Source organism: Antechinus flavipes, chromosome 2, assembly GCF_016432865.1.
Source record: "Antechinus flavipes isolate AdamAnt ecotype Samford, QLD, Australia chromosome 2, AdamAnt_v2, whole genome shotgun sequence".
Taxonomy (NCBI): Eukaryota; Metazoa; Chordata; class Mammalia; order Dasyuromorphia; family Dasyuridae; genus Antechinus; species Antechinus flavipes.
In genome coordinates this window covers 295,109,810-295,128,533 of record NC_067399.1, presented here as the reverse complement: position 1 = coordinate 295,128,533, position 18,724 = coordinate 295,109,810, and the positions used below count along the sequence as shown (strand labels likewise).

Genomic DNA, 18,724 nt, shown 5'->3' with positions numbered 1-18,724 from the left:
GACTCCAACTTTCCTCTCAGCCCTGATCTTCCCTTCAGAAGAGCAATTATGATGGTGATTATGATTTGGTGGGTGATTTGAAGCCTTGTTCAGATGTTTCTATCAGAGGGCAAGAGGGGAAAATCAACATGTTCTATCTCTCATTTTTAACATTTATTCATTCCCAGTTCTGGTATGGCAGGTTTAGCAGATGTGCTAATTATCATTTAAGTAATTCTTAAATTTACTATAATGTAAACAAAAAACTCAAAGCCCAAAATCCCAGTCTGACAACTACTTCTTTCTGGGGCAATAATGGCCAGAAAAGACCATGGCTTCCTTTGTTTTAGCACTCTTCCCATCTCACTAAATGTTGTTAATATTTTGTCACAGTGAAATAACCAGGGCAGCCCAGAACTGGTTAGAATAACTTCTGCACATCAGAGTTGATATTTTAGGAAACCTGAAAGCCAAGCCTGCTAAAAAAAAAAAAAAATTTTAAATTTTTTAATTAAAAAAAAAAAAAAAGCTCAGTTGACCATAGAAGCAACTCACTCTCTGTGAACGTTAAAAGCACAACAAGTAAGCCTCAGAAAAGACATTACACAGGCTTTATCAATAGGATGCGAGAAGATACTCAACGAATTTTGGAGGTTAGAGTTTCAGGAAGGGATAGTGCCCTCTTTGATTCCACAGGCCCTTTCACGCTGTCTCTCAGAGAACGCACACTTTTCTGGCGATTCCTTGCAAAACGAGCCCTCTTGATCTTCCACAATGCTGCATCACTGAGGTTAGCAACATTGGTCCTTACAGCAGTGATCGCTTTGCAAATAGAATTAAAGAAGTTATCATTTTCTTCAGTCTGTACCACTACATAAGAATCTTTGCACAAGGTAACTGTATATATATTATATATGTATATATATATGTAAATGTATGCTGTGTGATTACTTGAAAAAAATCTTTTTCATGTATCATGTGGGATGCACACTTTTATCATGAGTCAGAGGTAGATAGGGATTTATGTCCAGTCTATAATTTTTTATCTTTAGATCATAATACCAAAACACCTAATTTTTAAATCAATAGGGCAAACTATAAGGGTTTGTGGTGGTGCCTCCACCACAGAGATGGGTGGCTCCAAATTGTGCATTAGAGTATTATTAATGTATATCATGCAGATAAATGATCTGTAAACATGTCACAATGGGTTAATGGGATGAGGGCACATCTTATAAATCTGCCCATGCACAAATCATTAACTAAAAGTTCAAAATTTGGATCTAAGCACAATGAATAAACAATACAAAAGATGCAGATACAAAATGAAATGATTTGGGACCCTAGAGGAGAGAACAAGAGTACCAGCAATAAGTTAGAACCAGTTTAAAACTAGGGCACTAAGGTATTATTAAACCTTAGAAAGATAAGAAAAATTCAACATTCCATCCATAACAAGAGGTGAAACTACATGCAAAAGGACCTCTGCTCATCCTGACTTGTTCAAGGATATGAACTGCAGCACCCCCTTAAGATTTCATTTCTCTGCTATACTTACTTGTTGGAAAAGGAAACTCTTTGTTGCAATCCAAATGCAGCTGAGCCTCCAGAGAAAGGGTCTCAAATCTATTAACAAAAAATTCCCAGCTCAATGCAGGTATATCTTGCTTAAGAAAATGTAGGAGTAAAAGCTTGCTAAGAATTGTGGGTCTATCCTTAACAACTGTATCAAACTGGAAGTCAAGGCATAAACATAGGCCCTGTTGGAGAATAAAAGAAAAGATAATAGATATAAACATTTTGGGGTTATGTGCAGGTATAACAAAATTTTAAGGCTTATAAAACACTTTGTACTATATTTCATTTGTTCCTCATGAAGTAAGTGGTGCTGGTATTATTATCCCCATTTACAGATGGGGACAGTGAAATTCAGAGAAAAAAAGTGATTTGTTTAATAGCTTCTAATTATAGCTCATAGCTAGAATTCAAAGCCAGAATTCCTGATCCCAAGTCTCATGCCCTTTCCATTACATTTGAATCATAAAACTAAGAAGAATCTTACAATCCTCTGTCTCAAACAGGACTCAGGGAAGCAAGGTGATATCTTTAAGGTTACACAGTGCACCTTGAACCCAGAGCTCCCAACTCTCAAGTCCATTTCACCGCCAAAGGAGACATGAATATTCTGATTGAATGAAAATGATATTTCAAATTGGAAAAACTTTTTCAAAATTTTATATGGAAATAAGTTAGGTAAGAACCTTGTCCAAATCTAATTTTGACTCTGATTCTGATCAAATATGAACTGTGTGTCTGTTATAGATGTTGGTTTACAAGCAGAGACCATTTTACTTCTGAGTTGCTATCTCTATCAATATTACATTCCTATATCAAATTACATTACATATATATGTACTAGATTGTGATAAGACTTGTACAAGGCAATTATGATTAAGTTTTCTTGGTTCCTAGCTATGTTGTGGTCAATGTCTGAATCATTTCTCAAATCAATGAAATCTGGTTTTTTTTCTAGTTCTTAGTTTACTATAACAATAATAAATCTAATAAAAGCTCACAGATCTATAATGGTTTAAGGCTTACAAAGCACTGTATATGTGTCCTACCATTTGATCCTCACATGAAATACCAGGTGCTGGTATTATCCTCACTTTGCAGCTGATGAAACTGGGGAAGACCAAATTTAGTGATTTGTCCAGGTTCATAGGAAGTGTGTGAGGCAGGACTAGAACACAGGTCTTCCTGATCCCAACTCCAGGTATCATCAGCAATAAGCTTCCAAAGGGGTTACTCAGTATTAATAACATCACATTTCTATAGTTCTATAATGTTTACAAAGTGCTTTTCTCATAAAATTTAAAGAAGCTGAAGCTCATAAAGATTAAATAACTAGCTCATAGTCAACCAGCCAGTAAATATCAGAGATAGAATTCAAATCCAGCTCTCTTCATTCTAAATCCTGCATCCTTTCCACTATACCAAAACTGCTTCAGTAACTTCATGAAGGAACAATACTCCACTACTCACTTTCCTTGGTTGGATCTTCTCTATAACTAATTTTAAATAATCTGAGTTCCTTTAAGAAAATAATTTAAAATGATTCTTCCTCCTTGAAAAATAAAGCAAATATGATCAAGATTAGATAAAACTTTAAGAAGATGTCTCCCCAATATTTAAGAGGACACCCAAGACCATCTACTTACTTATGAATAGAATTAAATAGAAAACTATAAAGTTTTTGTTGTAATTAGAAAGATTGGCAGGCAGAGCTGAGAAAGAGCTTAGAGAAGAGCAATAATGATTCTCTGTTCCTGGGAATCTTGACTACTTGACTGGTTATAGAATTTCTCAAGTCTGCCAGCAATTTGGCAGGTTCACCCCAATTCTTTCCCTTTCAGTTTGATGAACTAAAATAGCGACTCCAGGAGTTGTGGAGGGAAACAAACTCTAATACAACGCCTACTCCTTTAAGACAGGATAAGTTCCCATATGGACACCATGGTCCAAAGACAGACTGACATTAAACCCATGGCTTAGAGAATTTAGATGGATGTTTTCTTCCCTTTTACACAAAGAGGAATACAAGTGTCAATATGTTGACTCAACATTGTCATCCCTGTCCAGAAGATGAGAACATCAGTCTCTGTTACGAAGATACATTAAAGCCTTGCTTCAAAGAGTGCCTGATCTTTCCCTAAATTCCCTAAATCTTTCCCTAAAACATCTCCTTTGGGTCAAAGGGCTCCAACACTATGTATGAATAGAAATCAGGCCCTTCTTTCTTCTTACCAGGTCTTTTGAGCAATTCAGACAATTTCATCTCATCAAAATTACTTAAAATCATTTTCCATATTAAACTAGAGTAACATTTCTGGCAGTGTACCATGTAACTAAAAACAAAACAAACAAACAAACAAAAAAAAAAAACACAGGAGCACTTTTTTCACATAGTTTCTATCTACATCATTATTACATGTTCTTTCTTCACTCCTTCAAATTATATAATCTCATATTTCATGTTTTGCAATTTCTACTCTAAACTCAGGAATTCATGGTTCTAGTTCTTATCCTGTCAATGGTATAGTTTGTGTCTGTGTATGTATGTACAAAAAGATACACACACATACATCACACATACACATACATATATAGATATACATACATATACATACACATGTATATGTATATCTACGTCTAAGAGATTAAATATCTTGCCCAAAATCATACATCTATCTAGAAAGTGTCAGAAGTAAGATTCAACCTCAGTTAGTCCTAATTCCAAGCTCAGTTCTCTTCTTCCTCTACAACATTTAAGAACCCTAACTTGCTGAATCAGATGGAACTTCAGGAGCCATGAATTCCCATCCATCCTGGTACAGGAATCTCCTCTACAACAAGTGTGTCTAACTTAAACATAAACATGTACACATATATAAGAATCCCTATAGATGACATTCTGACTTGGAAAAAACACATATTAACATTACCTATGTTTTACTGTATTTTTATTTTGTTGACTATTTCCCCAATTAGATTTTAATCTAGTTCAGAATCACATTCAGGAATGTGGTGGGCCATATATGGCCCACATAGGGGCCACAAAGGCCCAAAAAAAGATAAAAAGACTTCTAATGAAAAGGTATATACTATTTTATAGGACAGATTATACTACTTTCAGGCAGCTCCAATTATTATTTTTAAAAATCCTTATGTAATGTTTTATTTTTATATGTCATTTTAAAGCTTGCAAAGTACTTTACACATGCTATTTTTTCTGATAATCATAACAGTTTTATGAAGTGAGTTTTTTTATTATCTCCATTTTGCAGATAAAGAAACAATCTTGCTCAGGCTAAGAGTTGTCCAAGGTAAAATACCAAGTTAAATAACTGAGGCTAGATTCAAACTGCCTTCACATTACCTCCTAAATGGAGCCTGTCTGTCTCTCTAATTTTCACCCATTGCTTTCAGTTCTGCTTTCTGGGGCAAAGCAAAAGAAGCCAAATTCTCTTCCACATTAAAACTCTCTGAATGCTTAAAAATAAACTACCTTATCTCCCTAGGTCTTTTATTCTCTAATATAAAATGATCCTTATTCTATATATTCTCTTATTCCTACATCATCCCAGTCAACCTCCTCTGGACAAGTTATAGATTACCAATATCAACACAAAAATGTGGCACCAGAACTGAACATAGAACTCCATACTGAGTCTTTCCTGAGTCCCGAAAAGTAGAATTATTACCTCCCATGTTCTGACCACTATGTGTCTCTACTATTGTTTAACATTCAGTCAGTAGGTAGCACTACTGATATATTGAGCTTGTACACAATGAGAAAAACCTCACTTTTTTTCATGTGAATTTCAGATCTATCAATCCTCTTGATTTTTATAATTACGAGAGTGATTTTTTTAGCCCAAGAATAAAATTTTATACTTACTCCTATTAAATATCATCTTGTTTTCTTTGAATCATCATTCTAGCTTCTCTAAATCTTCACATATCCTGGCACTTTCATTTACCATGTTGCCTGTTCTTCTTAGTTTCGTCTTGTTGGATATATTGATAAGCATAATAATAACATCTATGTTTCACTAAAATCACTAACTTTTTTTTAAAGTTGAATGTCACAGTGCCAAGAACAAATCCTTGGAAAACTATGTTTGAGAATCCTTCTCAAACTGATAGATAACTGTCACTGTTTACTTTGGGCCTCCAGTCATTCAACCAGTTTCATTGATCATTCAACCATTCTACCAACTAGTCTATATTTCTCCATTTTGTCCCCCCAAATTGCCTCAAAAACTATCAAATGCTTCTTCAAAACATAGGTAAATAATATCTATAGATCTCCCCTGAATAATCAGTATTGTAATGTTATCAAAAATCCTTAGTTATTTATATCAGGATATTAACTGGTTTTTAAAACAGCCACCTTAGTAATCACTACTTTTTAAAGGTCCACAAACTATTCTGGTGAATTTTCTAGAACTTCTACCCTATGATTTGTAGATTCCAATCTTTTCCTTCCTTTGAAAATCATCTTGTGGTAGGTAGAGTAGAAAAACACTGGATGAGTGGAGTCTAGCAACCAGAGTCCTACTTCTGAATCTGCTAGCGGTATATGTCTTTAGGCAAGTCATTGTCCCTTCAAGCCTTGGCTTCTTTTTCTAGAATGAAGGGATCAGACTAGATAATCTTCAAGATCACTTGGAACTCTAACATTATACCTTTTTAATTATGAAATAAGTTATTATTCTTCAAAAAAAATTTTTACTTCTCTCATTTGAGGAAAAAGTTTTATAAACCTTCAAGCACTATTTAACTGTGAACTGTGAATATAAGTCATTTTGCTAAATACAATTAGCAAGCATTTCCTTAGCATTTACTATCTAAAAACAGGAGTAATCAACAGAAACATATTGAGTAGACTCAGGGAAACATGCCTAGGATGAAAGGATAGATAATAAATTTAATGATAGATAAATGTGAATTCTTTACTTAAAATCAAAAAATAAGCTATAAATTATAAAGCAGAGGAGACATGACTACATTTCAATTTATCTGAAAAAGATCTGAGCTTTTTTATGGACTACAAGCTCAATATGAGTGAACAGTATGATGTCTGCTAAGAAAGTTAATGTGATCTTGGGCTACATGAAGAAAGGTACAGTTTCCAAAATTCTAACCTGATCAGATAGATCTGGAATATGATGTTCAGTTCTGTGTGTTTAATTATAAAAGGAAAACTGATAAGCTAGAAAACATCCAGAGATGGGTACCTAGGATGAGGAAGGGCCTGAAGAATATGATAGACAAGTACAGGCTGAAGTAGCTGAGGATGTTAAGCTTAGAGAAGAGAAGACCTAGGGAGCACATGATATCAGTCTTCAAGTATTTCAAAGGCTGTCATGTGGGAAAGGGATTAAACTTTTACTATTTGGCTTCAGAACACAGAACTCAAGGAAACTGGTGGTAGTTGAAGAGAGGCAAATATAAATTCCATGGAAGGAAAGAGAAATTCCAAACAATTAAATAAAGCTATCTGAAAATGGAATGAACAATCTTGTTAGTCAATGTTATCCTACAAAAGGTAATGAAGCAAAGCCTGGAAGACCATTCATCAGCAATGCTGGAGAAGACATTACTGTTCAGTATAGGTTGTTTTTGAAGGCCTCTGAGGTCTTGTCCAACTCTGAAATTCTCTGATTCTGTCAAAATCTGTCCCACATGATCAAGAGTGGAGAATCCGTGTGCCGTTTAAGGTACCTGTAAAGCTGGCCTCTTTATGGTATCAAGCAAGAGCCCTGCTCTTGTAGCCACCGCAGGGTTGACATCCTCTACAGCTGTCAGAAAGCAGCAGAAGGCATGCGCCAAAGAGTACTTCAGCAGATGGTTTTTAGTCACTGAATGAATGTCCAGAAACCGGCACAGGACTGCCACTTTCTCCACTGCAATGTAAGGGGAACAGGACAAAGAGAATGTTGGCATTGATTCACATAGGATGAGAACTGCCCACAGAGACCAGATATTACCCAAAGCAACCCCCAAATACTGGCTTTAAACATCAAAAGAAATTGTGTCTGCTTTTCTCTACTTCTCTAATTCAGCTGTGGAATAAGAGATTACAGAGCAATCTCTTTATTCCAAAGGATTTATGATTTTTTTATTGCATTTTTGGCCTTCAGTTTAACTCATGTAACCCAGATTCAGGAAATATTAAACTTTTTTTTCAATATCCTTCCTCTCAATAATTTTCAATAATTAGCCTCTCTCAAGCCTCACATAACACTCTTCTGATAAGTGTGGTATAATGGAAAGAGCCCTTACCTGAAAGTTAAAGGAACTGGATTTGAGTTCTGCCTTACTTACTAGCTGTAAAATGGGTATTATATATACATTTCTAGCTACCTCACAGGGTAGATAAGAGGAAAGAACTTTGGAAACCTTTAAGCAATATATAAATGTGAATTATAGTTAGCTTCATAATTGTTTTATAGTTACCTTGTATATGTATCAAGTTTCCCTACTAAATTATACACTTCGTGAAAGTAGAAGACAGGCCTTAACAAAATGTTCTCCTTAAGCATCAATCACAGTGCTGAGCAGTATGTCCTAAATATTTGCCTAATTGAATTGAATTAATTGAGATGTGTTTAAAAGCAATCGCTCCTGCCTTTTTATTGTTGTTGTTGTTTTCTTGGCTTCTGGATATTCAAAATATTTTCCTAGAATCATATACTAATTTATTTAGTATATAGTAATTTATTTACTATTTCACTCTAATTTAAGTTGTTTATTATGTAAAAGGCATATGTACAATGCACTCCCAATCTCACAAGGTCAGAGGTTGGGGGAAGACCAATTCAAAATAAGTAGAACACAAAGGGTAATAAAATAAGAGCAAGAGTCTCAGGAAGTTTGAGGAGGAAATTATCCTTCCCTTATGGTGTCTGCAAAGACAAAGGTCAGATGAAGGGGGAAAGGTCCAGGATGTTTGATGGAGGAAATGGCACTTGATTTGGGCTTTGAAGGGAGCAAGAAGCTGGAACATCATGAAATGGGACAAGGAGAGGAACATTGGGATCTACCCAAAATATAGATGAAAATATATGAGTAAATTTTGCTCAGAGCAAACTCTGAATCTATGTTTACACTGAACAACAAAATTTAATATGGCATAGTTGACAGGTCGGCATACCTTTCCAGCCTTACTGCATGTTGTTTTTCTTCCTGCACTCTACATTCCAGCCAGACTGCCCTCAAATACAATATCCCTCAAATACAGTAGTCCTTTTTGAAGTCCATTTTCATGCCTTTTTCGACCTATCCCCTTCCCAGAATGCATCCCTCCTCTCCTCTGCCCTTGGAAACTCCAGCTTCCTTTAAGTCTCAGCTCAAGAGCCACCAACTAGAGGAAGAGCTTTCCTGATCTCTTCAATGGTTCATCTCTTCCTACCAAAATTATACTGTGTTTACTTTGTACACATTCTGTATTATATGTATGTATGAATGTTGTTCCCCACCCACCAGAATATAAACTCAATGGATATTGAAACTATTGTCTTTGCCATTGTAGTCCTAGGACTTGGCAGATAGTAAACAATAATAAATGTTTGTTGATTGGCTAATTATGGGAATTATCTAGATGTATGAGATTCTGTTTCTCAATGCAGAATGGAGTTAATAATACTCCTGATATTTCAAGGAAGCAGTGAAGATAGTTCTTTGTATACCTTAAAGAACTACAGAAATGTGAGCTATTACATGGTTCCAACCAGCCCACATTTCTATGCTACTTTATGGCTACAAGACACTTTTTCATATATATCTCATTTGATCCCTTATAACATTTAAATAATGTGATTCTTCTCAAATTCATCTCCCTTACTGGAATACACTCCCTCCTTCCTACTAGCCTGCATAAATGCAATCTATCTTTCAAAAATCAGTTGAGATCATACTTCCACTAAGAAACCTTTCCTTATTACACCAGCTCCAATTCTCTCTCCTTCTGAACTCCCATAGCAATTCCTGTCTGTACAATTTCTCTAGTATTTTAGTTTATCATTATATAATTATTTTATTCTTATTTATATTTCTCACACTTAAGATTTGCTCAGTAGACTGAAAGTAAAAATCAAATGATTTAGTAAGACAAAAGTGTTTTGTAACCTTCTCGAGCAATATTGACAAAAAGTTCCTTCAGATAATGGATTTACCTCATTTATCTATATAACCACAATGCTTTGAACAGTTCTTTAAAAAATTGTTACCATGATTTTGATCATTACATAAAATATTGTGAAGAACTCACTAAACCTAAGGCAGAAAACATAGGTTGATTACTTGATCCTGTTATTTACTTTTTGTGTACTTTGGCCTACTCAATTTCTATCATTCTCAGTTTCCGTTTTTAGAAAACAGGGATACCTTAAAAGTGTGAGTTGTAAAGATAAAACAGGAAAACGTATGTAATGTTCATTTATCTTTACTTTTCTTTTTGCCATTATCACATTCTAGCTTGTATCATAATTAATTGTTTAGGCCCTAGGTCTAATCGCAACCTTACCTTTCCCTCTAAGGCTATTTATTGTCTATATACCCTATAATAAGTTCCTTGAGGGCAGAGACTTTCATCTTTCATCTTTGTATTTCATCTTTGTATCTAAAAAGAGGTTTGACAACTATTTATTGAAGTACAATGAATTGAACAGAATCAAACTAAATCAATGTCAGAAAACCTGGCATTAGGTGCCTTACAACGAAATAATAAAAATAGAACATAGGAGTTCTACCTGCTTTCAAGTCAGTGGAGCAACCAGATAAATCAGTGAAAAAAAAATGAAGGTTCTTTGAAAATGAAGAAAAAAGAGTACCAATAATACATATAATAATTAGATTCTAATAAACTATCTCACTGCTTGAAGTAGATGGCAGCAGCTAACTCACTTGTTCTTTTTGATGTCCTCTGCCCCCAGGATAAACCTCAAGTTAGTAGAAAAGTACCTGCTTCAAACCTCATTTTCCAGTCTTTACTATTGAAGTTGCCATTTATGATTGTCCAGAAGATATCAGCACCATGAGGAAGTGACAAAGCATGAAGAAGGAGAGGAACTGCTAGTGAAGACAGCTGGGAGAATTCTGACTTGATGACTCTCCATAAGCTAGAAGACCAAAGGAAAACATACTCTGGTTACCAAAAATTTCTCATAATTAACATGTATATAGTATTTTAAAGTTTGCAATGCATTCCATGTATGATTTCATTTGATCTTTAGAATAACCTTGTGAAATAACAGTTTGTATGTAATTCCTCTTTATACTTCTCTTTCTTGTATAATCATCATTAATATTTTCTTCCCAAATCCACAATTAGATTGTAAGCTTCTTGAGAAGAGGTTCTTTTTAATCTCTTCCCTCTGATGAGCAAAGGACTTTGAACATAGTAGGTATTTAGAAAATGTTTGTTAAGTGAAGACTGAACTTCAAAAAACTGCCATTATTTATAATAATAGTGATTTATACTTAGTATGGAATTGTTAAAGTTACACTTATATGTTCAGCCTGCTCTTTTACTTCTCCTTTTATGACTACCATGTTCTAGTCAACCAAATACATTCCTGGTCTTCTTATTTCCCTAACTTTGCTCATGTTTTCTCCTGCTATCCAGAATGTTCTGCCCTAACTTGTTAACTTCCTACCCATCCCTCAAAGCCTACCTAAAATTCCACTTCCCCCATGAAACCTTCTCATATCTGCAGGTCCTTCCTGTTATTCCTTGTAACCTCTTGTTTTAAATAAGGAAAAAAAACACATTATAGCATATGTAGCAATGGTGATAATAATCTTCATTATTTCCCCTCTCTAGATTAATCTTCATTCTAGTCAAATTTCACAGTTCCATTTCATATTTTGTACTCCACTAACATTTGATTACTACCCCCATTTACAACAATAATGAACGCTATATTTAGAGTCAGAAGAGGTAGGATCAAATTCTAGTTCTACCTATATGACCATGTGAAAATCATGTAATCCCTCCGAGTCTTAAATTCCTCATCTCTGAAGTGAGAGAATTGGTTTAAAGGTTCCATCTAGTTCTAAGTCATATGTATCCTGTAAAGAATCTCAAGTTTTTTGACTTCTATATGTTTGTGCACAGTATTCTTTAAAACTGGAATGTTTTCCCTTGGTCTCTATCTGCTGACATTCAGCCCATCTTTTAAAGTCCAGTTCCAGTAGATGAAAAGTGAATGACCATTTGTTGAAAATGTTGTAGAATCATTCTTGATTAGACTAATGAGATTAATGTCAATCTGGTGTAAAAATTGGTACAATCTTATTAGACTCAAGATGTATTTTTATCTGTAAAGAAAATTCCCCTTAAGACATTTTTCACTAAGAAACACAATCTTGAGTCTTTATCCCTATGGAAATAAAGTGATCCATAGCTTTGAATTCTCTATATACAATAATGACTATAGACTGTTTTATGCTCAGATTAACTTCATGTCATAACTCTTTAGTTAGCTGAAAAGAATATACAATAAACTTATTAGCTGGTTCAGAATTAGTTCAGTTCAGAGTGCTGGTTTTGGTTGGATTTGGATTCTGTGATCTTATGAACCATAAAGTTTCAAAGGCTCTTTCCAGCTCCTAGATTATGTGATTCAAATGTTATCTGCTCCATGAAGTCTTCCCTGATTCCCTCCAACCACCAGATCTTATTATTCTCTTAATAGAATCACAGGATTTGAAGTTTGGAAGCAACTTTGGAAATAACCAGACAACTAACTGGTCCACAATCCTTACATGAAAAGAATCCTTCACTTAAACACATAGTACTCTATACTTTTCTTATGTAGTTAGAACATTCTAATCTGTAATATGTTTGTGTATGCATGTCTTACAACTCCTATTAAACTGTAAACTCTTTGAGAAGGTTTGTGTTTAATTTATTTCTCTATTACAACACAAAGCAAAATGTATTACATAGAAGATCACAGATTAAGAGTTGGAAGTTACTAAGTCCAATTTCTGAATTTACAGCAAAAAAAGTCAAAGTCCAGAGAATTGATATCATTCTCCCCAGACAATGAGTGACATAATTGAAATTCAGTTCTAGTTCCTCTGACCTCAAACCCACCACTCACTAGAGACATTTAATAAATGTTTTCTGAATTAATTTTAAAAGACAAAATTTTAAAATAGAAAACTAGATTAATAATTTATGGAGGACAATTCCAACAGTCTAATAATAATGATTACATCATGCTATAAAAGTTGACACAAACATCCATAAAGTTAGCAGTGCATGTACATTATCCCCATTTTACAAAAGAGGAAACCAACTCAAAAGGTTAAATGACTTGCCCAAGATGCCATTTCTATTATGTGTCTGAGTTGGAACTTGAACTCAAAGCTTTCCAGCCCCAAGACAGTGCTCATATTTGACTTCTCCACTTTAATGTTGTAGTTGGAATGCTGGGCCATTAGTCCACATTGCTTGTCTGATTACCAAATTCTGCTACTCAGCACTTCTTACTTCTATTCAGACTAGCTTTTCTGCTACTCCTTAGTTTTCTTTTCTCCTGTGAGTAATATGGAACTTCTATTCTTTTGTGAATAAACTTCCCTGCATCATTCCTACATGCACTCTTTACACCAGTACTTCTACTGACCCACCTTGACTGAAACTTTATACCTCCAGAGACTAGTACTCCCACTGACCCAATCCATTGAGCCAGAAGGCATATTCCTTATTCCCCAGTGCCACCTCCAAGCTACTGTTAAGCCATAATAACTTTAAAAAAAACTTCTCTTTTCTGAGATCCACACTATCTTGATATATTACCTCTTCCCTATTCACATCACAATAAAACTTATCCAAAACTTGAAGGGGAATTATATTGGGAAGTTAGAAGTTGTAATTTTAGTAAAGCTCTTTATAATAGGTACCTATTTATTTGCATGCTATCTCCTCCATTAGTGTATAAGATCCTTCAGGTCAAAAATTGTTTTTGTGGTTTTGAACTACTTTGAATACTCAGAGCACAACAACAGAATACTCAACACAACTGGCATTTAGTAAGAGTTGATTAAGTTCTTGTCATTTAATTGATCTTTTATGCTACTTATACTACAATCTATTGTAATTATTTGTGAAATTATCTTTTCTAACAGGGATTTAGTGGAAAGAACAATAGATTTCAGGTCAGAAGACCTAGATTCCAGTCTCCTGGCTGATATGCTTACTAAGTATGTAATTCTAACCAGAGCTCTGACAGCTTTTTCATCTTTGAAATTAGGAGAATAATACTTGTAATACTTCACAGGGCTTTTTCAGTTTTTAATAATATGAGCCATTATTTTCATCTCATCTTTATATCTATCTTCTAGAGCACCTAAATCAAAGTACTATACATAAAGCAACAAGATGGCACAGTGAATGGAATGCTAGACTGGGACTTAGTAAAAAAAATTAATTAAAATCCTATCTCAGACTCTTACTAGGTGTATGACTGGGCAAGTCACTCAATCTCTCTCAGATTCAGTTTCCTCATCTGTAAAATAGGAATAATAACAGCAACTATCTTAAATGGTTGCTGTAAGGATTAAATTAGATAACAAATGGGAAGTGCTTTGCAAGCCTTAATGTATTATATAAATGCTAGTTATTATTGTTATTGTGAGGTTTTTATAAACACACTTTCTCAGTGACTTTTTTCAGCCAAGAAAAGTGCTCAGCAGTACTTCAGAACAAAATGAATGAGTAACACGTCTTTCTTTACTCTCAAAGAATTCTCTGGCTCCATTCTCTGTTGAAAAAAAAAGTATATTGATACCTACCAATATTTTTCATAATACATATGATTCTTTTTTCCTAACCTCATTTTTATTGGTTCATTAAAGATGATACTTTCTCTGCTTTATATTGCAGGGAGATGGTGAAGATTGTTTCAAAGTTCCTTAGAAAGAAGTGTTTGTATACTGAGAGTATTGTTTTTAACATCATCAAAAAGCCTTGACAATGAAAAAATTGTTGTTGTTCAGTCATGTATGACTCTTTATGTCCCCATCTGGAGTTTTCTTGGCAAAGATACTGTAGTGGTTTTCCATTTCCTTCTCTAGCTTATTTTACAGATGAGGAAACTGAGGCAAACAGGGTTAAATGAATTGCCCAACACCACATAGTTAGGAGATGTCTGAGGCTAGATTGAAACTTGGGTTTTCCTGACTCCAGGCCTAGCACTCTACCGTACCACCTAGCTGTCCCCCAAAATAAAAACAAAAACAAAACCTAATAGATAAATTACTTTCCAATCTCCCTGCCTTTTTATGCTTTTTCCCTTTTATACAATGCCCTCCCTTTCCTCTTCATCTGCTGAAATACCATACACAGACCTTCATGGTCTAGCTCAAATTTTCCCTCTTATGAGAAGGCTTTCCTACACCCTGATGAATTTTGATCCCTAAAATAGGCTTTCATTTTATACAAGAGAAAGGGCAAGTGCTTTGTGTCCATCAGCAAATAATACTTATTGTTAATGGTTTAAGTTTACAAAAAAAAGGAATATGACAAAATTCACATGTACTCATAAGATTTTTAGAGCTGGAACAGACCTTAGGGATCTTTTAGTTCAGCCCTCTCATTTTATAGATGAGGAAACTGAGGCCCACATCATAGGGAGTAAGTAGTAGAGTGAAGCTTCAAACCCAGGTCCTCTGCCTCCAACTCCAATGTTCTTCCCACTGCACCACACCACCTCTAAGCCATGTCCACCATGGAGTCTCAAGCAGCAGAAGGTAGCTGTCAAAGGCAGAGAGACAGACAGGGCACCAGCATACAGGCAATAATCACGTAGGCCACACAGCTGAGGTGCCGTCTCACCAGCTGCTATCCCAGCTGGGAGTCATTAACAATTAGCTGTTAAAGTCCACATCAAAGATGTCTCTGACACTTGTAATCTGATTGTTAGTTGCTTGTCTCACCCTGACTGAGCTATCATACAAATAAGATACTTCGTGAGTATACAAATGGAAAACTGAAGGAAGATATGGCCTTGAGAATTCACTCTTCAATGAATAAAAATCTTGTCCATTTATCCTCATCAATAAATTCATAGGCTTCTTTATACATACACATAATTTAAAATGGTCCAAGAAGGCATAGCTTTTTTATACATTCCAAGGTACTATGATATACTATCATAGAAACACATAATCTAATAATTGAAAAGAAGCTCAGAGCGCCATCTAATTCAATCAGTGCCTTCTACAACCAATAAGTGATCACCTGAAACTGCTTTAAAGACCATCCAATGAAGAATGTCTGCTTCCTCTTGAAGCAGTTCATTCCCCTTTTGGCAAGTTTTTCTTTACTTCAAAACAAATTCTACTTTTCCACAACTTCCACATATTGCTTCTAATTTTTTAAAGGCCAAAAAGGATAAGTGGAATACGACAGTCTTTTTGAAGTCAGGTATCACAAAAGCAAAAAGTTTTCTCCTCGCTAGGTTACATATTCCTAGTTCATCCAATTAATAGTTAAAGTAGACCTTTCATTACCCTCTTCTGGGCACTTTCCAGTTTATAAAAAAAATAGGTGTGCAAAATTCATCAGACCCTTGAGTTGAGCTGAAAGGGACCCCAGAAGCCAATGAGTTCAATCTCTTCATTTTACAAATGAGGAAACTGAGGCTCAGAACGATTAAGTGACTAGCCTATAATTGCACAGCTAGCACATATCTGAGACAGGATTTGAAGACAGTTTTCTAACCCCAACTTCAACACTCTGTTCAATGAAGTACATAATTCCCTAAGAGTTGTCTAACTAAGGTAAAATACAGCAAAAGATATAACCTTTTTTGGCCTTATTATAGTGCCTCTCTTAATGTTATACAGGTTTGTATTAATTTCTTTTGGTTATTCTATCACAATGTATATTTATATCAAGCTTACAGTCTACTCAAACCAAAAAAAAATTGTTTCAGATGAATTACTAGATATCTCTCCCCTATTTTATTTTTGTGAAATTGCTCTTTGATCTCATGTTTAAGATTTTATATTTATTCATGTTAAATTTCAAATTAATTCAAATTTGAATTAAATTAGGCCAACATTCTAGCCTGCTGAGACAATTTTCTAGCTGGAATCTGTCATCCAATGTTAAGCTTTCCTCCTAGCTTTTGTGTCAACTTTAAATTTATAAGTCTGCCATATTTGTCTTTATCCAAGTCATAAATAAAAATATTAAATGTCCAAGGGCAGTCCACTAGAGATCTCCTTTAATTATTCTTTAGACAGTCAATTGGTTTCTTACAAATCATCTATTCCACATTTTTTCATCTTATCCACAAGAATGGCACTCACTGTATAATAAATAGTTTTCAAATTCTATTCCCTTTCATTTTTGAAAAATGGTACAGTATTTGCCATCCTACACTCCTTTCTGTGCAATTTCATTTAATGCCTTTTTTAAAAATAATTGGACCCTCTGGTAAATTAGTAAAAATAAATACATCAGTGAGATTCTACAGTGTTTTTTTAGTAGATGCAGACCCATATCTTGAAGCTAACATGGTTTTTCAAGAGATCCTGAGTGGTGACGGAAAGCCTACAGGTGCAACACAGCTAAAACCAACCAAAAAATTATTTTTGTTATCCTCAGCATTCCTTGACCAATTCAGGACTTTATTATGCCTAGACATATAGCATGCTTGTTCTGTTCAATTTTTAGTTATCCACTCTTACTTCCATCTTTTGTATGTAATTTTAAAAAACAAGTTGTTCAATTAATTCCATACACATTAATGTTGGACTCTTTAGAAAATCTCCATTTTGCATTCTCAATGGAATTATTTCTTTTCATATCTTCAGAATAACATTCTTGGTATTTTTTTCCAAATCTGCTGTAGAAATGTAGAATCTATTATATCCCATCAATCTTTTCTTTGAACATGTTTAAATCTTCACTCGTAGAATGTAGGGTACATGATAGACTAAGCTAGTCTTTCTCTCCTTTTTCATAAATTCTAAACTTGCTGCCCAAGGTCCCCTAATTTCCATTTCGGATTTCTGCTTATTGATCAGAATCAAGCCCAAGTTGATTACTCTATTTTTATAGGATAAAATTATCATCAGAGGAAACCAAAAATTTATTAGCTGCTCTACTTTTGGGTAAGAGACAGAATCCAAGCAAATGTTTGGATAATTTAATTCTCTTATCACTATTACGTTATGCCTCTATTACCAAATTTATGATCTTTCCCAAACTCATCATTTATTTCCTTTTTTTCTGTTCAGGTAGTTGTAGTACAGATCATTTCAATATCATTCTAAATTCGGATGTCCAACCATACCTACACCCCTCTTATGCTTAGAATTCTTCACATAAATTTATCTTCTTATAGTCTTACAAAGTACTACTCTGTTGCCTATGCCCTTTTATCAATCCTATTCATTTTGAATAAAATATATCCTTCCAAAGTCATATTATATTCATGTATTTTATCTCGGTAAATCTAATTCATACCTACCTCCGAGGTCAAATTTGTCTCCTCTCTGGTTCATCATGCTTAGTACTTACACCTTATACATATACATGTGTATGTGTGTGTGTATGTACTCCTAAGTGGTTTCTTATTAGCACCTTTCTTGGATGTTTTTCTCCTATTTCTATTTTTTTCTATAATGTAGTTACTCTCTATAGTATCTATTTTTACTTACATAAGTAATTTTCTTCCTTACCTTTTCAGTCAAAAGCCCTTTTGTCTAATCTGCAAAATTTCAAACAAATACATTTTAATAGCCTTCTTTGATGTAATCTCTCTGGCTAGGAAACCATTATTTCTGTATTTGGCATCACTTTCCAGAAATCTTAAACAAAATATTTGTGCAATGGCAAATAGCAAGAAGGAATTTAGGAATTTGCCTAAACTAAATAGATTCCCAAAATGTATGACCTCTGAAAGATGACACATTCATAAAACAATAAACTGACAAAACAAGAAGGTATCTTAGAGCTTATCTATAATTCAGTTTATTATTTTTTATGTAAAGAAAATTCAATTTAAGAAGATCAAATGACTTGTCTAAAAAATCACATAATCATAACAATTTATATTTCCTTCCTACTTATAAAGTATTTTCTTCAACTCTAATAAGAACTTAGAGCAAGTATTCCTATTCTCATATTTCATATGAAGAAATGAAGTTTCAT

At 34.3% G+C, this 18,724-nt stretch overlaps 1 protein-coding gene across 1 annotated transcript in view; it reads right to left on the bottom strand.

Moving 5' to 3' along the window:
- The window catches only part of UNC79 (unc-79 homolog, NALCN channel complex subunit), a 325,074-nt gene that overhangs the window by 127,960 nt on the left and 178,390 nt on the right, over positions 1-18,724 (bottom strand). Inside the window, exons 23-26 of the mRNA XM_051977373.1 lie at positions 10,510-10,667; positions 7,270-7,451; positions 1,538-1,739; positions 622-801 (exon numbers count right to left, since the gene is read on the bottom strand). Of these exons, the coding sequence (XP_051833333.1) occupies positions 622-801; positions 1,538-1,739; positions 7,270-7,451; positions 10,510-10,667 (722 nt within the window). The remainder of the gene's footprint in view (positions 1-621; positions 802-1,537; positions 1,740-7,269; positions 7,452-10,509; positions 10,668-18,724) is intronic.